Source organism: Lethenteron reissneri, chromosome 26, assembly GCF_015708825.2.
Source record: "Lethenteron reissneri isolate LAM-NWPU_2019-01 chromosome 26, ASM1570882v1, whole genome shotgun sequence".
NCBI classification, from domain to species: Eukaryota; Metazoa; Chordata; class Hyperoartia; order Petromyzontiformes; family Petromyzontidae; genus Lethenteron; species Lethenteron reissneri.
In genome coordinates this window covers 25,034,883-25,056,070 of record NC_083804.1, presented here as the reverse complement: position 1 = coordinate 25,056,070, position 21,188 = coordinate 25,034,883, and the positions used below count along the sequence as shown (strand labels likewise).

Sequence of the window (21,188 nt, the reverse complement as noted above, 5' to 3'; positions counted from 1 at the left end):
ACTACTCGCAGGGATCAGACCAAGCGTGGAGCATTTAAAGCGTCCCAAGTGGTCAGCAAATTGTGAAGGGTTGCCACCTGTCCAGCCCATGACAGTCCTGGAGTTGGGATCTGTCTCCGGGTGACAGGAATGTATTCGTACCCAGACCTCGTACTGGTTTTAGTGTTCCACTTTATTAGTGCAATCGGTGCAATTTTGATAATAGACCTAAGCTGAATAAGAAGCGTGTCTGGGATTGATCCAAAGTGGAAAAGAGAACCCCTAACACACAGAGAGGAATGCTCCAAACCGCGCCTTGGTCATAACAGCCACAGCAGCAGCAGCAGCAGCCTTGTTACCGAAACGTGTGTTTGTAATGGTGTTTCTCAGCGCGTAACTGCGTAATCCTCTCCGGATATTGACCCCAACGAGGGAAGGGTCCTCGGGAACCGGGAAACTTGAATGGGGGCTTTGAGAAGTCTAATTTATTAAACAAGCACATGTACGAGTTTGGCAAAGCGCACGAATGAGCACTGGGCAGAGGTAGCTGCAGGGCATGGGGGTGGCTGGGCCATGTGGCTGGGAGGGAGGGAGGCTGGGGGTGGCTGGGGGTGGTTCTGTGGAGAGGGTGGCCGTGGTCAAGGCGAGCCGCGAGCCGGGATCGCTTTAGCACGGGCTGCTGGTGTCGTCTCCCGGCCGATCGCGCGGGGGGGGGGGGGGGAGCTGCGGGGAATCTGAGCGTGGGTGACAGCCGCCGAGGCGCGTGCGATGTTGTTTCCGTGCACAGGCGGGGGCCATGAAACGTGGAAAACGACTCTGAGGTGTTTGGGGGGGGGGGTATCGAACGGACAGCATAGCCCGATTCGACGCTGTCCGTCTGCGTCGCCTCCGTTCTTCGCGCAACCCCGCCGTTGTCGAGACGTTTGTCTACGTTCGCCGTAATAAAGGTCGCGACCTGGACTGTAAGAAAGATCACGGCCTTCAATGAACGCGTCGCTTGGAGAGAGGGCCGACGAGGCGCCGTGTTTGATTTGTTCAAAGGAAGGCGAGCGCGACTCCAGAGCCGAGTTCCTCCTCCGTCACTTTCACGTCAAACCAAACAGCAGCAGCAACAGCAGCAGCAGCAGCTGGTCACACACGGTGGGCGAGGTGCAGAGCGGGGCGCTCGTAACGCGCGCCCCGCTCTGTAATTGTCGCGTCATCGCCCGCTGTTGTTTGTCTTCGGTAGCTCGTGATGCCTCTTACGGGGTGAAGCGGCGGTGCGGTGGGTGGGCGCGCGACTCTGTGCGCGGAGCTCGACTCCTGGCCACGACGAATGTCAGTGGCGAAGAGGGATATCTGAACGCGTGGTCACATGACCACTTCACCAGCCCGCACTCACTAGCACGGTTACATATGGTCAGACAACCCACATGACCGACATGGCATGGGGTAGCCTCCTTCAACCAGCGGTGGATTGATGTACCTCTCGCAACAGGAATAGGCACATCAGTCAGCAAGTCACACGTTTTTGTGTTCTATTGAGTTCAAGTGGTTTCTTGCCCAAATCAGCACTGAGGTAGTGCTCATCTGCTGTTTACAGTCCGGAGACAGTAGTAGACATTCCACATTTATATGCCAATGGCGAGTCTCTTCATAGAGCAAACACTGTTGATCTTTACTGTTGATCTTCCCCACAAAGTGGTACCTATTTGATCGACGCCGGAGGGATGATGGGCCTATTGCAAGCTTGCGGCTCCACGGGTGGGCCACCTGTCGGGGCGACGCGGGGTCGTGATATCACAGAGAACTCAGGCGCGCGTGTGTAGTGTCGTTGTACGTGGACACAGAGAGAGCGAGAGATATCTAAAACACACGCACGCGCTGCGTCGAGATTTCTCTTCCATTCCACGGCCTCTGACGCGTGGCTTCTGCGGGGCTTTGCCGCTCCTCCTGCGCGGCGGTGGAGTTTGGAGGCTAAACGCTGGGGTCGGCTCTCCGGCCGCCACCCGCGGGCGCTGGGGTCGTAACGGCCTCAACGAGTCTGCCCCCCCCCTCCCAGTGCTCAAATGTTTACCTTTGCCGCAACCAGCTGGTCAAACACGCTCTCACGGCAGATTCCATCGCCGGCTTATTTCACTCTGAGCCTGCGCAATGTTTAATTTAACGACTTTGCCGCCCTTCCCTCGGAGTTTCAAGGCGGCGTTCTCCGGTCGTCTTTTGTTGACTTTCATTTTTATAATTTGCTGTTGACTCAAAGTCACGCAGACGCCGTCCGATGCAGGTGGCAAAGGTTCGGCTGAACGCATCGCACACACACACACACACAGGCGTAGTGTTTATGTTTTCAAATGAGATGTTGTGTATTGTGTGTACGGTATAGTAAAATTATTACAACATAATTCAACATAGTCAACCATCATTGATGAGGTTTCTCAAACCCCGCCGTCTCTGCTCCCCCAGGAGTACTGTACACATGGGTTCACTCCAGTTTATCGGTCGGCAGGCCGCGTGTGGTGGGGTAAAGCGCGGGTCCGCCCACCTCTTCCAACACGTGTGGCCAACGTGTTTGAGGAGTCGATCAAATGCCCTCCTCTAGAGCTCGCTCGAGTGGAGGCCCTTCCACCTGCATTGGCGCGGGAAAGCAGTCGCAGGGCAGCACCTGCAGCCTGCCTTACGTCACGACGTGAGCGCAAAATCCCCCTTCCGATGATGGGCGACGAGGAGCGCGCCGCGTGGGTCTCGTTTCGCTCGACGCGGCACCTCCGCGGAGGAGCAGGTGGGCACGGACAGGAAGTTGGTGTCGCATAAATCAACCGCAAGTCAATCGCCCGTGAAAGAATGCGCGGACCCGCAGCCAGCCCCCCACCCACCCCCACCCGCAACACCGCAAGCCGCACGGCTCACGCGACGCGCGGCGCATCAACTCGCGTCGTCGTTTAACAGCCGCCGGATTTGCTCAACAATCCTCATAATTTGGCCGCAAATCAGTTGTTGTCCCGAGGTTGTTTCTGGCCCGTTCTGGCCCGTAATAAGGGCTGTGAGAGTTGATCTTGCGTGTGTGTGCGGGTTTTGTTGTTGCTGTAGCATTCCCAACATCGTGGTCGGACAATAGCGATGTCGGTTACGCCGACGTGTTGGGGCGATCTTTGATTACCTCCGTAAGCCTCACTCGTTCTTGGGATTCTGAAAAAAAAAATCGTCGAATCTCGCAAATCCGCGGGTGTCCTGCAAGAATGCATTTTGGTTTTAAATAAGATGTGACATCCGGAGATTTACACGTTCGAACCGATCCCATGTTTTTAAATGCGAGAGGAGCCCCCGTGTCGCACGTCTCGTCTCCCGTGCGGCGAGGCGCCGTGATCTGCAATGGGATGCGCAAATTATCCGCGGCAGGTGTGTCCGGCAGAGGAAATTGGAGTGTGATTGCACGCGATGGTGGTGGGATGGACGGGCGATCTGAATACAATGATTCCCCAATCACCTCCTTGGGTGCATCTGCCGTGGATAATGCTCGGAGCTTGTGCCGGCTCACGGCGTGGTGCCCCGCGAGAGGAGAGCAGAGCCGCGTAGCCAAGCGTAGCAAGCACGGATGCCGTCTGCTGTGTAACCGCTGCCAGTCATCGTTAGCCAACAAAATGTAGAGAGATGGAGTTGCTCGATGTCGGCCACCTTGACTGGGAATCGAACTCCGTCTCTCGGAATTTCTCAAGCGATTTTACTAAATTCTTCGCGAAAGTTTCTGCGATTATAATCGCAGAAATTATCAGACCGCGTCACTTAACACGATCACTCGGTTATCTCCTCAAATGCGTTTGGCAACAGTTTGAAAAAGGAGTCAAAGGCATTTCCTGCTCTGTGAGCATTGAGGGCTGCTCTCGTATTTACAGCCCTGAGCCAGTGGTGGAAATTCCACATCCCTATGGCACAAGTGAATTTCTCCATTGAACAACCGCTATAGTGACTTCCCCATAAAGTGGTACTCATGTTATCTACCCATGGGAGGTATGCTGATGGACTGAGTTAACTCCCGAACAGGATTTACGAGCCGCTCACTCTACCACTCAGCCGCCGTATGTGGCTAATGTAACCGCTACCAACTGTATAATCACTGTCCAGGAAGCTCGCTTGTAAACCCCGAGTCTTTTTAGCCTTGTCATCGCCTACTGGCTGGAGCGCAACATGTAGGTTACCCTAATGCACGTGTTTGTTGGTAGCGTGTTCACTGTAGCAAGACGAGTCGAGCCAAAAGTATGATCTTCCCACCTTAGCAACAACCAACGTTTGCTAAACAAAGCGGCGGTGTTAAAATCCAAACATAGTACGAAAAAACATTTATTTGAAAAAAAATTGGCTGCCATTTGAGTCCCGAAAAAAATGAATAAATAAAAAAAACTCTTTAGAAAATAAATATTTTCTTAACACTTTAAAAATAAGCACGAATATGTTTACGTAGTGATTATACTATTAACATGCTTAACAGTTACAGGCTGTGGCCTGTGTTTGTATGAAATCAAAGTTACATCAATAACACGTGGGCATTCGAACGATGACCGCATAACTTTCCAAATATCAAGTCTGAAACCTGGCCCCATTGCTTGCTCTGCACCATCACTGTACGTGTTTGTATTTGTGTGTGTTTGTCTCTCGAGTCTTCCTAACTCTGCTTCCATCCACTCGCTCCTCATGGTAACGATCCCACCCTTTGTATAACGTCACGGTGAATTCTAGCGCCTCAAGTGGATGAAACCCGCGATCTGAAAGGAAATACGTAGCACGCGATACCTTGCACACATCGTTCATTACGAGATGAAAATCAACCGACGAATCGGTGGATTGTCACATCCCCACGAACTGCAATGCTGAGTGATGCTTTTCAGTTACACATCCTGTAATTACCATGAAATCATAAAACCACATCTGCTGATAGTATCAAGTGCACAGCCTCAGTTGAACTCAAGAACCTCACTGCCACAGCTTCGTACAAAAGAGGTATCCCTGTCATTAGCGCGAGTCCAAATATTTCAATGTAATTCTTCTTATTTATTTCATATATTTTTGGCGACTGAAAAAAAACACGTCGAGCATGCCCCATTTTTTTCCCCGTGGATGTTTGTCATCCCGGTTACAAGCGACCAAGTCCCCATTTTGAAATGACGACAATTCCATTCAAAGGGGACACCCCCAATCAGCCGACCCAATCGGCGCTTGAGGCCTTCGAACGCCACCCCCATGCGTGCGTGGTGGGTTGGGAGGCCTCGAGAATGGAAGCCGCCGCTGCTGCCACCGCTGGGGTAACCCCTCGTCCCCGCACCTCTCTTCCCTCTGCCCCGACACCTCCGTCCCCTCCTCCCCCTGCAGCGCGAGTGGCACAGCTGATGCCCGGCTCGTGGGGGATTGAAACTCGTGGGTCGTTACTTGAGCCGGGCCCTGTAATTGTCGCTCGTTAGCGGCGTGAACTTAAAGAGCGCTGTGGGGATTGCCCCCGTGAGTGGGAATAGCTGCGAACGCGACTCGTCACGTGAGCTGGCCCCAAGAGCAGTGAGTGTGAGACTGTGTCTTGTACGGCACTCCCCTGGCCATGGTTAAGAATATCGATCTAGAGTCGCTCAAAAAATATAAATAGGGCAGTTTGGATTATGAAAGTATTGCGATTGCAAAGTTTAAGCTTGTCCTAATTAGGTTTTTACAAAGTTGCTGAGCACAGGCCTAAAGGCCAAAACATTAAGCGGCCAGCAACAAACAGCACTATAGAAGTTGTAACATATAACAGTTGTAATAGATACAAGTGGTAACATTGCTGGATTGAGCCAGGTTGTGATTGTAAGAGCTTGGGTGAAGAAACGATGGAATGAATTCCAGAGTGGAGCAATGAGAGGGAAGAAGCAGAATGAGAAGTGAGGTGACCTGCAGTGGAGTGAGTGGCATGATAGTGGATTTGCACGGTTCCTTACGTACGGTGCGAAAGAAGTTCAACATACATACACACATCTACGAGTGAAGTTATTTGGCATGCACGATTAACGTTCATCCAGGTTTTGCCCCGACCTGACTTGAAATGCAAACTCATTGCAATATGGCTTCTAATGAGCTTGGATAAAATGTGTATTTTATATATGCCAATTTATATTAAAAAAACACATAAGAAGGATTAATAATGTAGCAGGACACACTGTGATTTAGTCGTAAGCAATTAGTACAGATCTCACCCGCATGGAAAACGGATTGACATGTTTAAACAAAATAAAACCAAAATGGTTTTCAGTGGCTTGTCACTATTCCACACACAAGGCAATTGACGCGAGCGCGCGTGTTTTGCTGAGCGCGCTTGAAGTGAGCTCTGTCATCGCTCGGCTAATTCGCCATGATTGTGGCCATCGGCCAGAACCGGTCCCTCATGGCCAACCACGCTTTGATTTCCCCTCCGCGGCCCGACCCCCGACCGCGCGCCCGGAGCGCGGCGCAGGCTCCTATTCCGGACCGGTTCGCTCAGCTGCCTCGTTATTATTTGTCTCGCAAAGCGGTCTGGCCCAGCACCATGAGCAGGGGAGGCTTCCTGCAATATGTTGACGATGAATTCGTGACGTCGCCGTGATGTTTGCTTCCCACAATCAGGCAAACAAGTTCGTTTTAGGCAGGCGTTTCGTGTTGGCCGTAGGGAAACCTGGCAGCCGTCGTTGAACAATATCTGGATGAAGGGGCTCGAGTCCTTAGCATGGGGACCTTGCTCGGACCTTTCCTGGCTACTTGTCAATTGTGATCATGGTACAAAAAACACCAGCGGAAGCCCTTCGAGGCCACACGAAGCTCACAGTCACTACGGTACGACGTGGGTTCACATCCACGTCTCGAATAACTTACAACTCGGTGAGCTTGGGCAGGTTGCTAGGAGGGATGGGCGCCGATGGTCGAGTCTAGTGGTGGAGTGGCAGTCAAAGGATGGGAAGACGCCCGAGAGGGGTGACCGCCGCAGAGATGGATCAATAAAATGAGTTCTTGTGTGGGAGCCAGATGAATTGTTGCATTGCAAGACGAGGGACGGCTTGTGGAGGCCTTCATCCAGCAGTGGACAGATCAATGTTGATGACGATAACGTATAAAGCAAGTGCATTTCAAAATGTTTAACGAAGCATTTGGCTGGTAGTGGCCACTTCCTGGTCAAAGGAACCTAAATCGATGGACTTGATCGATTCATGCGATCAATATACACTCACTGATCGTGTCCTCAGACTGGGATATTCGGCAGAAGTCGACCGTAGCTCTCTCTGCTTGTGCCATGGCTTCGACACAACCCCCTCTCCTGGGCACCATTTCAAAAGAGCTGTGTTTTAATCGGCCCCACATATGTAAACACACATTAGCTGGTTTGTGTTTACTCTCTGTGGAATTCCAGTTATAAATAGCAAGTCTACCGCAAAAACATTATTTATAGTCACAATCCTAACAAAAAGTAAACAGAGTAAGCATTTGGCCACCGTTTGAGATGTATATTGCAGATAAAATGCATAATCGTCCAATTTCATTTCAATTGCTCCGATAGCCTCTGCATTGGTAGGCGTTGCAGCCAGTTTGCATCATCATGATCAGCCATGATCAATCCACTGCTGGATGAATTCCATTAACCTGCGTGTGTTCTCCAATACATGTGTTTCTCTTCTTGTATTGCAATGTCATTCCACTCCTGCATCTCTCCATGCTGCTTTGCTCACATTTTAGCTTATGTTCTATATATATGTTTTTGTTCACGACCACATATCTAAATCAGGATTCATAGCAGGTAATACACACATTTGCATTTGCTAACACATTGTGTCGGAAAGTATGTCTTGATCCCATTCTCTACCACATCCGTAAAAAAAACCTTCCCAATGAACAGACGAAAGTCTGTAGAGAACAGCTGTCACGGTTCACCCCACTGGGGATCCAATTAGCTTCCTCGATTCCACTCAATACGCGTGCTCAATTTTTTGTGTCTAAAATGCCACTTGCAGTGTGCCTCTTAAATGTTCTGTATTCTCTGATCTGCCTTGTTTCGTTCACCAGCCTCACGGTGCAATATAATATATTTGAATATAACTTGCATGAACAATACATTCTTTATGGTAATAAAACGGTGTTAAGATGTTCCTAACACCAAATAAATTACTATCACAAGGCATCAAGTCTACATTTACCACGCATATTTGTAGCAAAACATGCAAACAAACGTGCTCTGATAATATACGCATTTTTTGTCGATTTAAAGTTTTCGTGACTGCAGGGATTCATATTCTTGGTTCTTTCGGTAAAGTCACGTAGGTTCTCACACCTGATGATGATTGCTTGTATTGCAATCGAAACGTCGTGAGAATATTAGTGTTTTATTTTTATTATTTTATTCTTTCCCTTCTACGTGACTTTACCAAAAGAACCAAGAGTATAATATACGCCTTGTCTTTGAACTGATTGGCCTACCACGGAGACAGCCTTCTCTGTGGTCGTGTCTCACCAGTAGCAGAGCCGAGAACGCCAAAAGCCATCACAAGAATCAAAGTAATGAATAGCTCGGGTTGATTCTAGATTTCAAGCTTTCGTGACTGCAAGGATTCATACTCTTAGTTCTTTCGGTAAAGTCACGTAGGTAAAAAAATGAAATCAAAATTAATAAAAATAAAAAACAAAAACAATAAAATCACGACGTTTCGGAGGCAACACAAGCTTCCGTCTTCAGGTGAAACTGTCACAGCAGTTTTATTTATCGGACGTGTTTGCCACTGATACTGGCAAAGCGGTGCAATGCATAATTCACTGTTGACTCTTAGACGCGCAATGTAGTGCGAGCCTCATAAGTGTAAGAACAGGTTGCGGTCCGTGTTCTGACAGGGCCCAGTGTGCGCTGGGTGTGACGAGTGTGCGCCTGGTGAGGCAGAAAGCCTTGAGCCAGGGTCACACGTGACATTTAAAAAGAGAATTCGCCCCCCCCCCCCGCCCCCCGAATGCATTCCAGTGGCGGTCTTTGCATCATCTCATGGGATGGAGAATTTATTCGGAAATCCCACAGAATGGCCGTGGAAGGGGTTTCTGGCAGGAATTCTGCTGATGCTTTTGTGTCCATCACAATGGAGGGGGGCGCACACTCCCACACACTCTGCTATGAGGCTGTTTGTTGAATGACACCATATTTGTATTTCTCAGTACTAGAATTTAGTCAAATTAATTAAAAAATACGATTAACAAAATATGTATCTTTCACATCTCCGTAACGTGAAAGATAGCATTATTTCCTACACAAGCCATCAGCCACACGGCCTTCGAGGAGTACATCACTTCGGCAGCATTGATTGAAGACAAGTGAACTATTGACTGGTTTCGACACACAGTTTCTCATCAGCAGGTTTTCTTGAATCGACGAACGGCCGATCTTATAGGCAAGGACATTCCCTTCATGATAAATATATGACAGGAAACGTTTCACAGCACATAGACCAGAATACTTAATTACATTTAACGAATGCAAACAGAGCGTAAGTTATATATATTCGGAGCACACGCCACTGTGTTCTTAAATGATTAACTAATCTGTATGCTTAATTAGGGGTGCATGCGTAATTAGGGCTGCCTGCATAATAAATGTCATTCCATTGCCATGCTGGCTCTTCCTTGAACTCGGTGCTTTTAACATAATACGGCAACTATGACGTTTAATTCGGGCTGACGTTATCGAGTTACGGAATTGTATGCCACAGGCTAATTGTGCATATATTTATGAACAGAGTGTTCAGTCATTATTCCATGAGAATTGTCTCGGCGAGTCGTGATATTAATGGTATATGTGTGTGAGAGGTGGTATGTTTGAAATGGTAAACTTACGAACCCTTTCGATACAAATAGGGAGTCTAAGAATGCGGCATAATATGTGAACTGAGCATACAAAAACCCCTCGGCGTGTTTGTCCACACCCACTCACACTCGTGCTCGTGAGTGGATCATGAAACGGCAAGGCCGTTTTGATGCCCAGCCCCAAATAACACGTGTTGGCTGTTTGACCATACCTCACCATGCTCGCGTGTATGGGGGTCGGTGAAGGGGGCAGCCATTGCAGATACCAAGGATACCCCCCCTCGTCCCCCCTTATGTTAGCTATGGACAGGAATCAAACTCGGGGGACAGATTTTAATTAATTCTAGATTTGAAGCTTTCGTGACTGCAATGATTCATATTCTTAGGTTTTTTCGGTAAAGTCACGTAGGTAAAAACATTAAAAAGTAAAATAAAATAAAAATAAAAATCACGATGTTTCGGAGGCAACAAGATTTTAATTACTATACTCTTTGGTTCTTTCGCTAAAGTCACGTAGATAGAAAATTAATAGATCACGACGTTTCGATCACAACACAAGCAACCGTCATCAGGTGAAACAAACACAGCAGGAGAACTGCTACGTCATGATCTATTAATTTCCTACCTACGTGACTTTACCGAAAAAATCAAAGAGTATGGATTCCTGAAGTCACGAAAGCTTCAACTCTTTTAATTACTGTTGAGCCTTTTTGTCAAACAACTGTTGGATGAAGGCCTGCCCAGGTTGCGTCGAACAGTGGGGGATGGTTGTGACCATACTTTACCACACTGCTCAGTGCGGTTTGGTGCAGTGGGGGGGCGGCTCGGGAGCGGTGCGCGGATCGCTCACCAGCCATGCTCGCCGTGGCCGGGAGTCGAGGGCGGGTGTCTGGGCTTCTCGTGCAGTGGCAGATCTTCTCGATGGAGTTCGTCAGTCAACAAGCGGTCGCGCTCTCTCAATCATTATTTACAAAGTACGGTGGGAACTAATATACATGCAGTGTATACACATTCATTTAATGGTCGTATCGTTAAATATGTATACGTATTACAAGTGGTTGAAATGTAACTTTTCACAACACAATACAAAACGTGTTGTGTTGTGAGAAGTGCCGGCATAGAGTGCCAGCGTTTACCAACTCGATTCCCATGGCAGTGCATCATCACCCTGATCGTGAGTGGGCCATGCGCAACTTAACAGCAGCGCAGCGTTGTTTCAGGTCGGGCCCGGCACGGTTATTCCATTGGCTGTGAAATATCTTGGCAGAGCTGAGAGCCTTATGAGATCAAAGAAAAGCAGTGTCCTTGCTGCAGGCGTAGAGAAGTAAGAAATAGCAAATTGCATTCATTTATTCATAGCCATCTTCCAAAATAAATAGAGCTGCTTTGAAGTTGCGTTTGTATGCAGCGTACGTGCTATCAAGAATTTTAAAAACACATCGACAGTGAGTAGGACTACGGCGATTGGTTTCAACGTTTGCCAGGCTTGACGGGTTCTACATTTTACTTAGAAGCTGCAGCTCACTTCAAAATTATACAAACGTAGTGTTGACTAAAGATACAAACATAATCTTTGTCATACATCTCTATGCACACTTCGTCTTTGGTTCCGTTCTCTTTGTCAACAAAACATTGATAAGGTTTACTTTTCAGTCCCGGATCCTGTTTGTCTCAATATCACCACAGGCGTTGCAAATATACTGAGCATTTTATAAATCATTTCTAAGTCATTTCGGCACTTGCAGTTTGCACGATTTTTCATAATTTACGTTCTGAGTTTGTAAATCGTGACCTCAGCTGCGGTCGTGTTATTTCTCAAGCCGGTTTTGTTCGTTTCATTATTTCAGGATTTGTGGCCCTCAACACGCTAAAATGGCTGGTCGGTAGAGAACGCTTTCGAATCACCTGTGTAGCTGCTGATTATGTCAGAGAAATAAATGAACCACGTTCACAATTTGTGTTTTCATCATTTTGTGAAATTATTGGAAAATTATCGTGAAAATTAATTCCACTTTATTCTTACCCTCAATTAAAATGTCTCTCGGTTGTTCCAGGATACTTTAATCGAATATTCTATTCTTGTTCCGACGTGCCAGAATGTTGACAAAGCTTTAGAAATTATTTTTTTCTTCATTATGAATCTGCTCGGTCAATGATGAAACTAGAATTTAAATCAACCTACTGCTGTCGCTAACCGTTGAGACGCACAGTCGGCCAGCCCGATTAGCATGGTTAATTTCATACGGTGCTAAATAACTTCAATATCGGTACATCCGGCACATACATTCTATAATTATCGTAGAGGCCACCGCCTCGCGAGATGGAATTTCAAGTGGCGCTGCACAGCGAACGACATCTGCGGATCTTTTAGCTCTTGGTTTGTCGAGTAAAAATATCGTCTGCTTAACTCCGTCGAGATGGACATTTCGATTGTGAAGGACAGAAACGATGAGGCGTATTGTCTGCTTATTCATTTTGTTCGTTATGTTCTCCATAAATGCGCATATAATAATTTCGTCTCATAAACACTCGAGGTAAAACCCCGGAGATTGATTTACAAACTAAAACAAATTTCAAACACAATAACGCCACGGAGCACCCGCGAAGCGCTCATGGCTCTGGTTCATTAATTGTTTGGCAATTTAAACTTTGCGGTAAACAATAAAGGAACTAATCTTAAACACACAAACAACCGTTAAATAGCACAGCAGTTGGAAGTGTAAGGACACAAACGGTGAAATTTTCCGAAGGAAAATACGTTTTGTGGAAACGTGTCTGAAGGCCCCGGGGTAACGAGGCTCCCAGACATCAGAAGACGCAGCTCAGCCGTCGCGTGATTTGCATTAATCAATCGTAAGGGTAATTAACGGGATGACTGAAGCCTGAGGTCTGCTTCGTATCTTCAGAATGAGCCCCAATTTAAAATGAACATTGCATGTTAAGGGCCTCGGGGAGGCTTAACGAGCTCCTTGAAAGTCGTCGCGCACGCGGCGTCGCGGAGCGAGCGCAGCGCTGCCGCGCAACGCTCGCCACAAAGGCAGCGAGCGGATTGCCGGCGATGTTGAACGTCGCTTATAACGGCAACAACAACGGTGAACGTGGTCAGAAGCAACAACATTAAAATCTCTATGGGACCGTGCATCACGTGCTTAACTATGTTACTAAAAGTAATAATATTGTACAAAAACCCCCCAGTTTTATAATATATATATGTATATGGGCACTCTCAATTCCTTTGTATTATACAGAAGCAGTAAAAATATAATGATGATGGAAGTCATTTACAGGCCTTTGTCAATTCATGCTAGATGAAAGATTCCTCCTCATGCCATGTCGGTCATAGCAGCTGTTTGACCATACTTCCCCTCGCTGGTCAGTGCGGGTTTACGAATGATGGGGCTGTCCAGGACCAGTGAAGATTGTACTCGCTGCCAGTGACACATCAACAAGTGCACGTCTGTGTGCTCGATGCGTTACAGAGACTCGGCCGAGAGATTGCAGACGTGGTGCACACGAGTCGGTGCGAGACCTTCTGTCGTGGTCGAGCCGCTCTGCCGCTGCTCCCCTGGCTGTTGCCGTGGCGACCTCCTCCTCCCTTCCCCTGCGCTTTGGGAATCTCAGCGCTTCCCACTTGGCCTCGACCCTGTCGAGAGCCACGCACGACACGTTTAGGAGTCGGAGAAACAGAATGGTCCCTGCCTTTTTGTCATCTACCGGATGTAGATTGTCTTGCCTGACAACAGTTGTGCTTGTCCACGGTCCGCGTTGTAAAAATATAACCATAATTTATACCAAATTTTTGGTGATGCCACATTAGCAGTCGTGCACAAGTAAAAAAAAAACCCCAAACACATTCGTCAATAATACCGCAACCTTGAGAGGAAACCACTTTATGACGTAGTCGACGTTTTGGGGCATTAGCCTTCACACGCTGCCCATGATCATATTATGGGGAAGGGTCATTACCCAAAACGTCACCTGCTATTTGTTGTGTACCTTTGTAAGGCCGCGGTGTTATTGGGGAATGTTTTGCGTTTCCATAATTACTCACTTCACACTGCAGCCGTCCGTGCCCAGGCCACGTTTGTGACCCAGCGGCCGCAGCGCGTCTCGCGCTGTGGGAGCCCCAGCGAGTGCCGCTTTTACACCTGTGAAAAAAGAGCTTTACAGCACATTGGAATCCTCCGGTATAAATAAATATTCTGATTCTGATACCCACGATGTTCGCGCTTGCCCATCGCGCAGCAGCAGCAGCGCTGATCACGTCTCCCCCCCCCCCCCCCCATCGTGTCACCGCAGCATGCAACTGCAATCTGCACGCACGCAAGTGCCGCTTCAACATGGAGCTGTACAAGCTGTCGGGCCGCAAGAGCGGCGGCATCTGCCTCAACTGCCGGCACAACACGGCCGGGCGGCACTGCCACTACTGCAAGGAGGGCTTCTACCGCGACCTCGGCAAGCACATCAGCGACCGCAAGGCCTGCAAGCGTGAGTTTAAACAGTGCCGGATTAAGCTAGTGCGGGGCATGTAGCGTATGTTATAAAGGGGCCCTAAATAAAAAAAAAAACACTTAAATATTAAAACACATACATTTTTAACTCGCACAGTAAAGTAATTGTATTTTTTCGTTTGCTATACAGACAGATAATACGGGAAATCGCTAACCTTAAACACCCAGTCGTTCATGAAAGTTGAAGGCAGTATAGTACTCTAGTAATAGAGCAAGTGCAGAATCACTGAACCAGAATTTGATAGTTTGAAAGCGTTTAGCGCGGGCCCCTTGATAGTGCGGGGCCCGTAGCTAATACACATGTAGCTACTTTTGCTACTGGGACAATCCGGGACTGCGTGAGTAGCGCCACACCCAGCGCCGATCCCTCCCTCGTCGCCTGCGGTTGATCCTCATGGTTCGGTTCATGGCGAGTTGCTTTGGTGTCCTGTGGAGTGGTTGCGTGCACGTGGACCTATGTCTAAGAGAGGGTCCATGCTGAGGCCAGAATGCCTTCACTCACCCGACGCGTACGAAAGGTAACGCCCATAATCGAGGTTTTTTTAGGTTTATGCGATCTAACCCAAAAAAAACTCTATTATTATATTGGTCGTGAAAGCCTGCTACGTGTTAAACTGAAAGGTAACGTTTAGAAATCTGCGCCAGCCTGCCGCTCGGCGTGGTGCAGTGGCGACAGTTGCCCCTCCCTCACTTCCAGAAGGTGCTGGCTTCGATTCCTGACTCGGGTGTCCTTTTGTGAACAGTTTGTTTATTCTGCATGGGTTTCTTCCAATAGCCAACAAAGCACACACGCATAATGTCATTGGTCTTGGCCAACCGTCTCAAATCTGGCAGGACCCTCCTGAAACATAAGTCTTCAGTCTCAGTGAGGCTTTCCTGGGTACATGTAGTGATTGTTGTTATGAGTAGCTCAGCAACCTGGCTGTTGAGCTGTCATTCACGTGGACCTACGTGCCTTAATGACCCCTCGTCAGACGGCCGTTCAAGGAACACACACGACCAGCAGTCGGTCTAATGAGTCCGTCTAATGAGCCAAGAGGTGCAATGTAGATTGTAACGAGCCAAGAGGTGCAATGTAGATTGTAACGAGTCAAGAGGTGCAATGTAGATTTTGTGTGGCGCTCCTGGCTCCTGGGCTCGAGGTATCGGCCCTGTCATGGTGAATCCAAGTCCTTCCCCGGCACTTCTGATTGGCACGGTTGGCTATGTACGGTACGAAAGAAGGTCAACATACATACATACCATTCATCCTGGATGTCACCTGCAGCTGGGAATCAAACTCAGGTGTCGAAACTCAGAGCGCAGTGTTCTAACCACTGCGCCACTGCTCTTCCCAATTATGTAGTATTTTTGTAATTAATTTGTTCATTTGGAAATATAACGCCCCCTCATCCCCCCCCCATCAGTCTTGTTGCAACAACATTAGTTTAATACACGATATAATTTATATCGCCAAAACGTCTCTGCTGATGACAGCAGCCTTCGCTCACCACTAGTGCCACGGGCACGACCACCTCAGAGCCCACTCCCGCATCCTGCCTGGACGCGCTCCCACCTCAGATTCCTTCAAACTCCCTCCGGCTAGTCGCTGCCAAGACTGAAGCACTCCTCGTCGGAAAAGAGAGTCCACTCTGCGCAGAGACTCCGTGTTGAGTGCGCGTCTCCTAAGCTCAAAGAGCAATAGCAACTTGTAATACAATTCCTCCTATTCAGCCGTCTGTGAGGCTGACTATAAATTAATGTGTTTCTTTTTTAAATTAATGAATGGGAGTTTTCACTCTTCAGCATAGGATAACACGGGCCGCTCCCTTGCTCCCCATGTTTAGGTTATAATGTATCTTGTGACAGTTTAAGCACAAACATCTACCACTCTATATATTTTTCTATATATCATTGACACTAGTGTAGTTTGTTTCGAATAGCTTTAATTTATTTTTCTCTCCATCTTAATTTGCCGTGGACGGCCTCCGTGCGTGCATGTTTAGTCACGAGCTGTGGGGAGGAGATTGCTGGTTCACGTTTCAACACTCGTGGAGGCTCTAGCGATGGTCTAGCTGTGAAAGCCAATGCCCCTTTAATGAGCCAACTTGACTTAATGTGTGGTTAACGTTTGGTGTGGCTTGCCAGGATTATTGTACCGCATGAAACGTATTGCTTATTGGACCTAGTCTGACATAAAAAGACATAACTCACAGCACAACATCGTCATTGGCATCCCTACGGAGAATATGCAGCAACAACGTTGTTTCTTACTTACAAAAAATACAAGGAGCACCATGATTATGTTACAGTACTTATATATGGAGAGACACATTTGGGAAGGAGGGGTATTGTCAACTTTATATATTTTATTAATTTCAAGTGAGATTTCCTGCAACACGATACCATCGTTGGTTCCAAGGCATAATGTGAATAATTAAATGTTGCTCAACTTGTATTCGGGGAAACATTAGCATTGGTACACATCTTCAGGGCAGCGCGACCAAAGCCAGGACCGTGAGCCAAGCGACGAGCAGGGGACTAATGAGCGGCACTTGCAGCGTGGGGCACGGCCGGGCGCCAAGCGCATTGTGGTCACGGTGAGCTACTCGGAACCAAGGCCGCCGAAGCCAATGGGAGGGAGCCGAGCGAGAGTCGCCGTGGCAGCGAGGGAGAGTCACTGTGGGAGCCGAACGAGTCACCATGGGAACGGAATGAGAGTCGCCGTGGGAACGGAATGAAAGTCGCCGTGGCAGCCGAACGAGTCGCTATGGGAACTGAACGAGAGTCGCCATGGCAGCCGAACGAGAGTTACCGTGGCAGCCGTACGAGAGTTGCTGTGGGAGCAAACAAGAGTCTGCGTGGAGGGGCAGCCACCGTGGCTGCCTCTGAAGCGGAAGAACCGAGTTCCGATCACAGACTAAACTTCATCGGCCACGTGGCCCAAAGCTCGAGAGAGTGGCTCGCGATTGGAGTTGAGTGGGTTAACTCGGCCCATCATCCCTGCCTCTAAGGTCGGTGAGATGAGCACCACTCGGTGGGGAAGAGCAACAGTGGTGGTCCGATGGATAGACTCTCCCCCACCATAGGAATGTGGAATTATCGTCACTGGTTCAAGGCTGTAAACGAGAAATGAGCAGCGCCTCGATGCCCGATGGAGACGGAGATCACTTTGAGTCTCGTGCTCAAGAAACCGAATTTGGCTCTGCGTGCATAGAGCGGGTGGAGGAGCTTCCACTCGTGCACATGGACGCCTGCACGTACAGCGCAAGCCAACATAAACATCAACCGCACAATCACTCTTGTCACTTATGTCTCAGAAAAAATGCATATTTTGGGTAAAACCATTATCAAAAGTATGGCGAATGATGCACATCAGAGTTAAAGAGTCGAAAACACGTATCCTTCCCATGTCTCTCCCTCCATATAAAGGCTCTGTATTGTTTAATTGTCTTAGGATCTGTTACTTCCTGGGGTTTGAGAGGAAGATCGATGAGAAATCCATGTCACCGGTGTCCAACGAGGCTCACGTTTGACCTCTGCTGACTTGAAGAGGTGTCCGTGGGGGGTGATCGAGTACCCGCTGCTAACAAATTCATCTCGATTAGCAGTGAGAGGGGGCGGCGCACCGTTGTGCGTGAGGGCGGAATGCTCTTCGGAGAAGAAAGAAAGTGGCAAAAGAAAAGCTTTTGTCCCGCGCTCGATTTGTGTGGCCAACAATGGCAACGCTTGGGCCATTCAGATGGAAAGCAATATAAACAGGCCCATTTGAAGGATTACGGCCTAAATTAAAAGTGAAGTTTTTTTTTTACAATTTCCAAGAGGAGCAATCCCACGCGTGCAATGTTGAGGGGGAGGGAGGGGGAGGGTTGCACGGAAAGGATAAAAAAAATGAGTCGACGCAAGGCAAAGTGATGTTTGGCCTCGAGTGAACGGAAACGTTTTTTTTATTTCTCGTTTTGAGAACGCATTGGATTTTTGAAAGAGCAGGAAATAAATGACTCCTTTGGGGGATTTACCTCCCCTCTGCCACAGTCGTGACTGTCCCTGTTATAACGAGGCACTTATTCTGTATTTTATGGATTAGTAATGCACTTTTATTGTATAAGTACGTGGGTCATTAATAATAAAGCTGGTAAATAGAACTTATTAAGCTTTATAAGCCATATTCTTTGGGTCTTTCGGTCAAGCCACGTAGATAGAAAAATAATGAAATTATCACGACGTTTCGATTGCAACACAGGCAATCGACATCAGGTGAAAAAATATAACGAGAGAGCTGCTGAGGCAAAAGAAAGACCCAAATAATATGAATTCCTACAGTCACGAAAGCTTGAAGTCAACTTTCGAAGCCATGTAAATATTTCACTGGTGTAACCATCAACAGCATCAGCACATAAAAAGGCCAATGTACAGAGCTTCTTCATGAGTGTAAAATTAAAGACACAAGCCATAGTTGTAGTGCGATCGTAGCCATGCAACCCAAGCTATGGACCATAGAGTGAAGCCACTGTGGTTTGTGCTCCTTGAACGGAGGAGGAAGAGCAATACGACACGAACTCTGTCTGCTGAAGCCCTCTCATGGCCAGCAGGCATCGACCGTGACATTTCCCTCCTGAACATACTGCCGCCATCATGTGCAATGTTAGAATATATCTGTTGAGAAACTCCTCACTCGGCTTCAAGACTCGTTGGCAAGGCCCTGCGTTGGGATATCTGGGCAGTTTTTGTAAGAAGTGTTTGCATTGGGGAAAGAAGCTCGGATGTATGGAGAATATCCATATGACGAGGTACAACTGTAAGGTCTGCACAGATGGGTTTATCAACACACTCGCCGCACTGCTATTTCCTAACTCGTCACCCAGAAGATTTGAGATTTTCCCCAATCTCTACGCGAGCCGTCAAACCAGGCATGAGCCTCCAACAACTTTAATGTGAAATAATGATTTGTGTCGCTGTGGAGAACAAAAGTAACAAAGTAAACAATCAGAAAATGAACCTCATTCATGTATCTGTCCCTCCACTTGAAAAATACTTTATTTCCATCCACATAGATATTGGAAGGAGGCATATTGTCCACTTATTTACGTTGTTATCTAAACATGCGGAAGAGGTATGCTCTTTGCCCACGCTTTGTTCGTAAAGAATGAGGGTGGGTGGGCGGGCATTTGACTGTGGACACACAAACTGGGCCCGCACAGAAAAGATAATCAACCCATTCATGCCACCATGCCCTCTCTGGCACGGATCAGACACCCAGCACGGCCTGGTTCATCCTCCTCTCACCTGTGGGAGAGAGAGGGGGGTGGGGGGGGGGTTCTGTGACGGAATTCCTCGCCCCGGTGAATTCTGTAAACCAACCGTTTCATCCGCGTCGTTCGGCCGCGGCTCCGCTTGACATCACCGCGCCGCTCAATCCCGGAGGCTGAGACGCACCAACACCCGAGGCGTCGCGTTCACGCAACGCCCAACGGCTCCTTGCGGCCCCAACGGCATTTCGTGTCAAAACTGTGGCCATCTGCCGATGGCTACGGCGTGTCGTAACGCGGCCCGTGATTTACGGTGTTTGCGTTCGCATGTTAAAGAAACAAAACAAACATTTACCTCCCACACATCGCCTGTCTCACGCTGGATATTCGTTCGCTGCTACTGCAGAAAGCCCACCCCCCCTCTTCCTCGGGATCAAGAGGCCTAGCTACTTCACGCATTGCCCTTTGAAACGTTTTCTTTCTCACGGCGGCGCACCTGCGTATTAATGAATAAAGACTCGGCGTTTCGATTGCTCTGCTCAAACTCCCACATCTATGCAAAGCAAAAACTACCTGACGACGTAGGCCCTACACGGAGCCCGAACACTACATTATAAATACAGTGTACAAAACGTATCGCAGAAGCTTACGTCGCATTTTGATGTTTCGGGTGAGAACGCAAGAGGACAGTCTAATTTGCAACAGTGACTTTGGTCGCCGAGATGACAAAAAGCAACAACATGAAAAGTGAGAAGAAGGAAGCGAATAGAGAAATCAGGGCCAGAACAATAGTGTTGGGCAGAAAGATTGACTAATTTTATAATAAAATAGATACATTTACACTGTGGTGCCCCGATAAAGCCTGAACAACTTAAGAAAGTTGACACATGAACAATTTTAAGTTTACAACAGCAATGGAACACACGTCCATCCCTGTATTAACATTGTTGACTGCATCGGTGAGCATGGTTTGCGTAAAGATGGAGAGAATACGAGAAGCTTCCTCGGTGATAAACTAGGATCATTATTACTCCTGAATGTAACATTGGAAACACGGACCAGATACCGCTGGGCGGATTCACAAGGGGACGCGTATGAGTGCTCTTGAACAGATAAACACTTCCCCTCCCCACACACACCACCACGTACACACACAGTGCACATGGACACACGTCCACTTACACACACAGTGCACGTAGACACACGTAAGCACAGTGCGCGCACGCAGCCACGTGTGGAAGGGACCTCACATTTAATTTCCTTCGGGCCGCGCACAAACACAGAGTGCAAGCCAGTGGTTACTCAGCGCCCGACTGAACCTGGCAAGGACTTGCCAGTGCAATCCCAGTCTCTTCCAACATCAGCCAGCCAGAGAAAAGTCTACCCAAGAGCTTTTCTTAAAGTAAAAAAAAAACACTTTTAATCTTCCTATTTTTTTTATATCCCCCCCACCACCACCGTTTTGTTTCATAAGTAAAGGAGAGCCCACCCTGCCAGCTGGCACCTCGTGCTGCACCAGCTGCCCCCAGGCCTTGCTAGGGCTTAGTCTTAATCATGCGGGTGATGTTGATGTAGAGCGACGTCTACGATTTTATATCGAGATGGTTGAGCCAGATGAGTGCGTCAGGAGGAGCAGTTTAGCCTTCGTCTTCTTCTTTTGCACGGCGTGTTG

The 21,188-nt window shown here is 48.1% G+C and overlaps 1 protein-coding gene across 4 annotated transcripts in view; it reads left to right on the top strand.

The window, feature by feature from the left end:
• Nucleotides 1-21,188, top strand: part of LOC133347925 (netrin-1-like) — a 98,482-nt gene that overhangs the window by 39,046 nt on the left and 38,248 nt on the right. For all 4 annotated transcript variants that reach the window (XM_061560677.1, XM_061560678.1, XM_061560680.1 and 1 more), the window contains one exon: nt 14,077-14,265. In XM_061560677.1, coding sequence (XP_061416661.1) covers nt 14,077-14,265 — 189 coding nt within the window. The remainder of the gene's footprint in view (nt 1-14,076; nt 14,266-21,188) is intronic.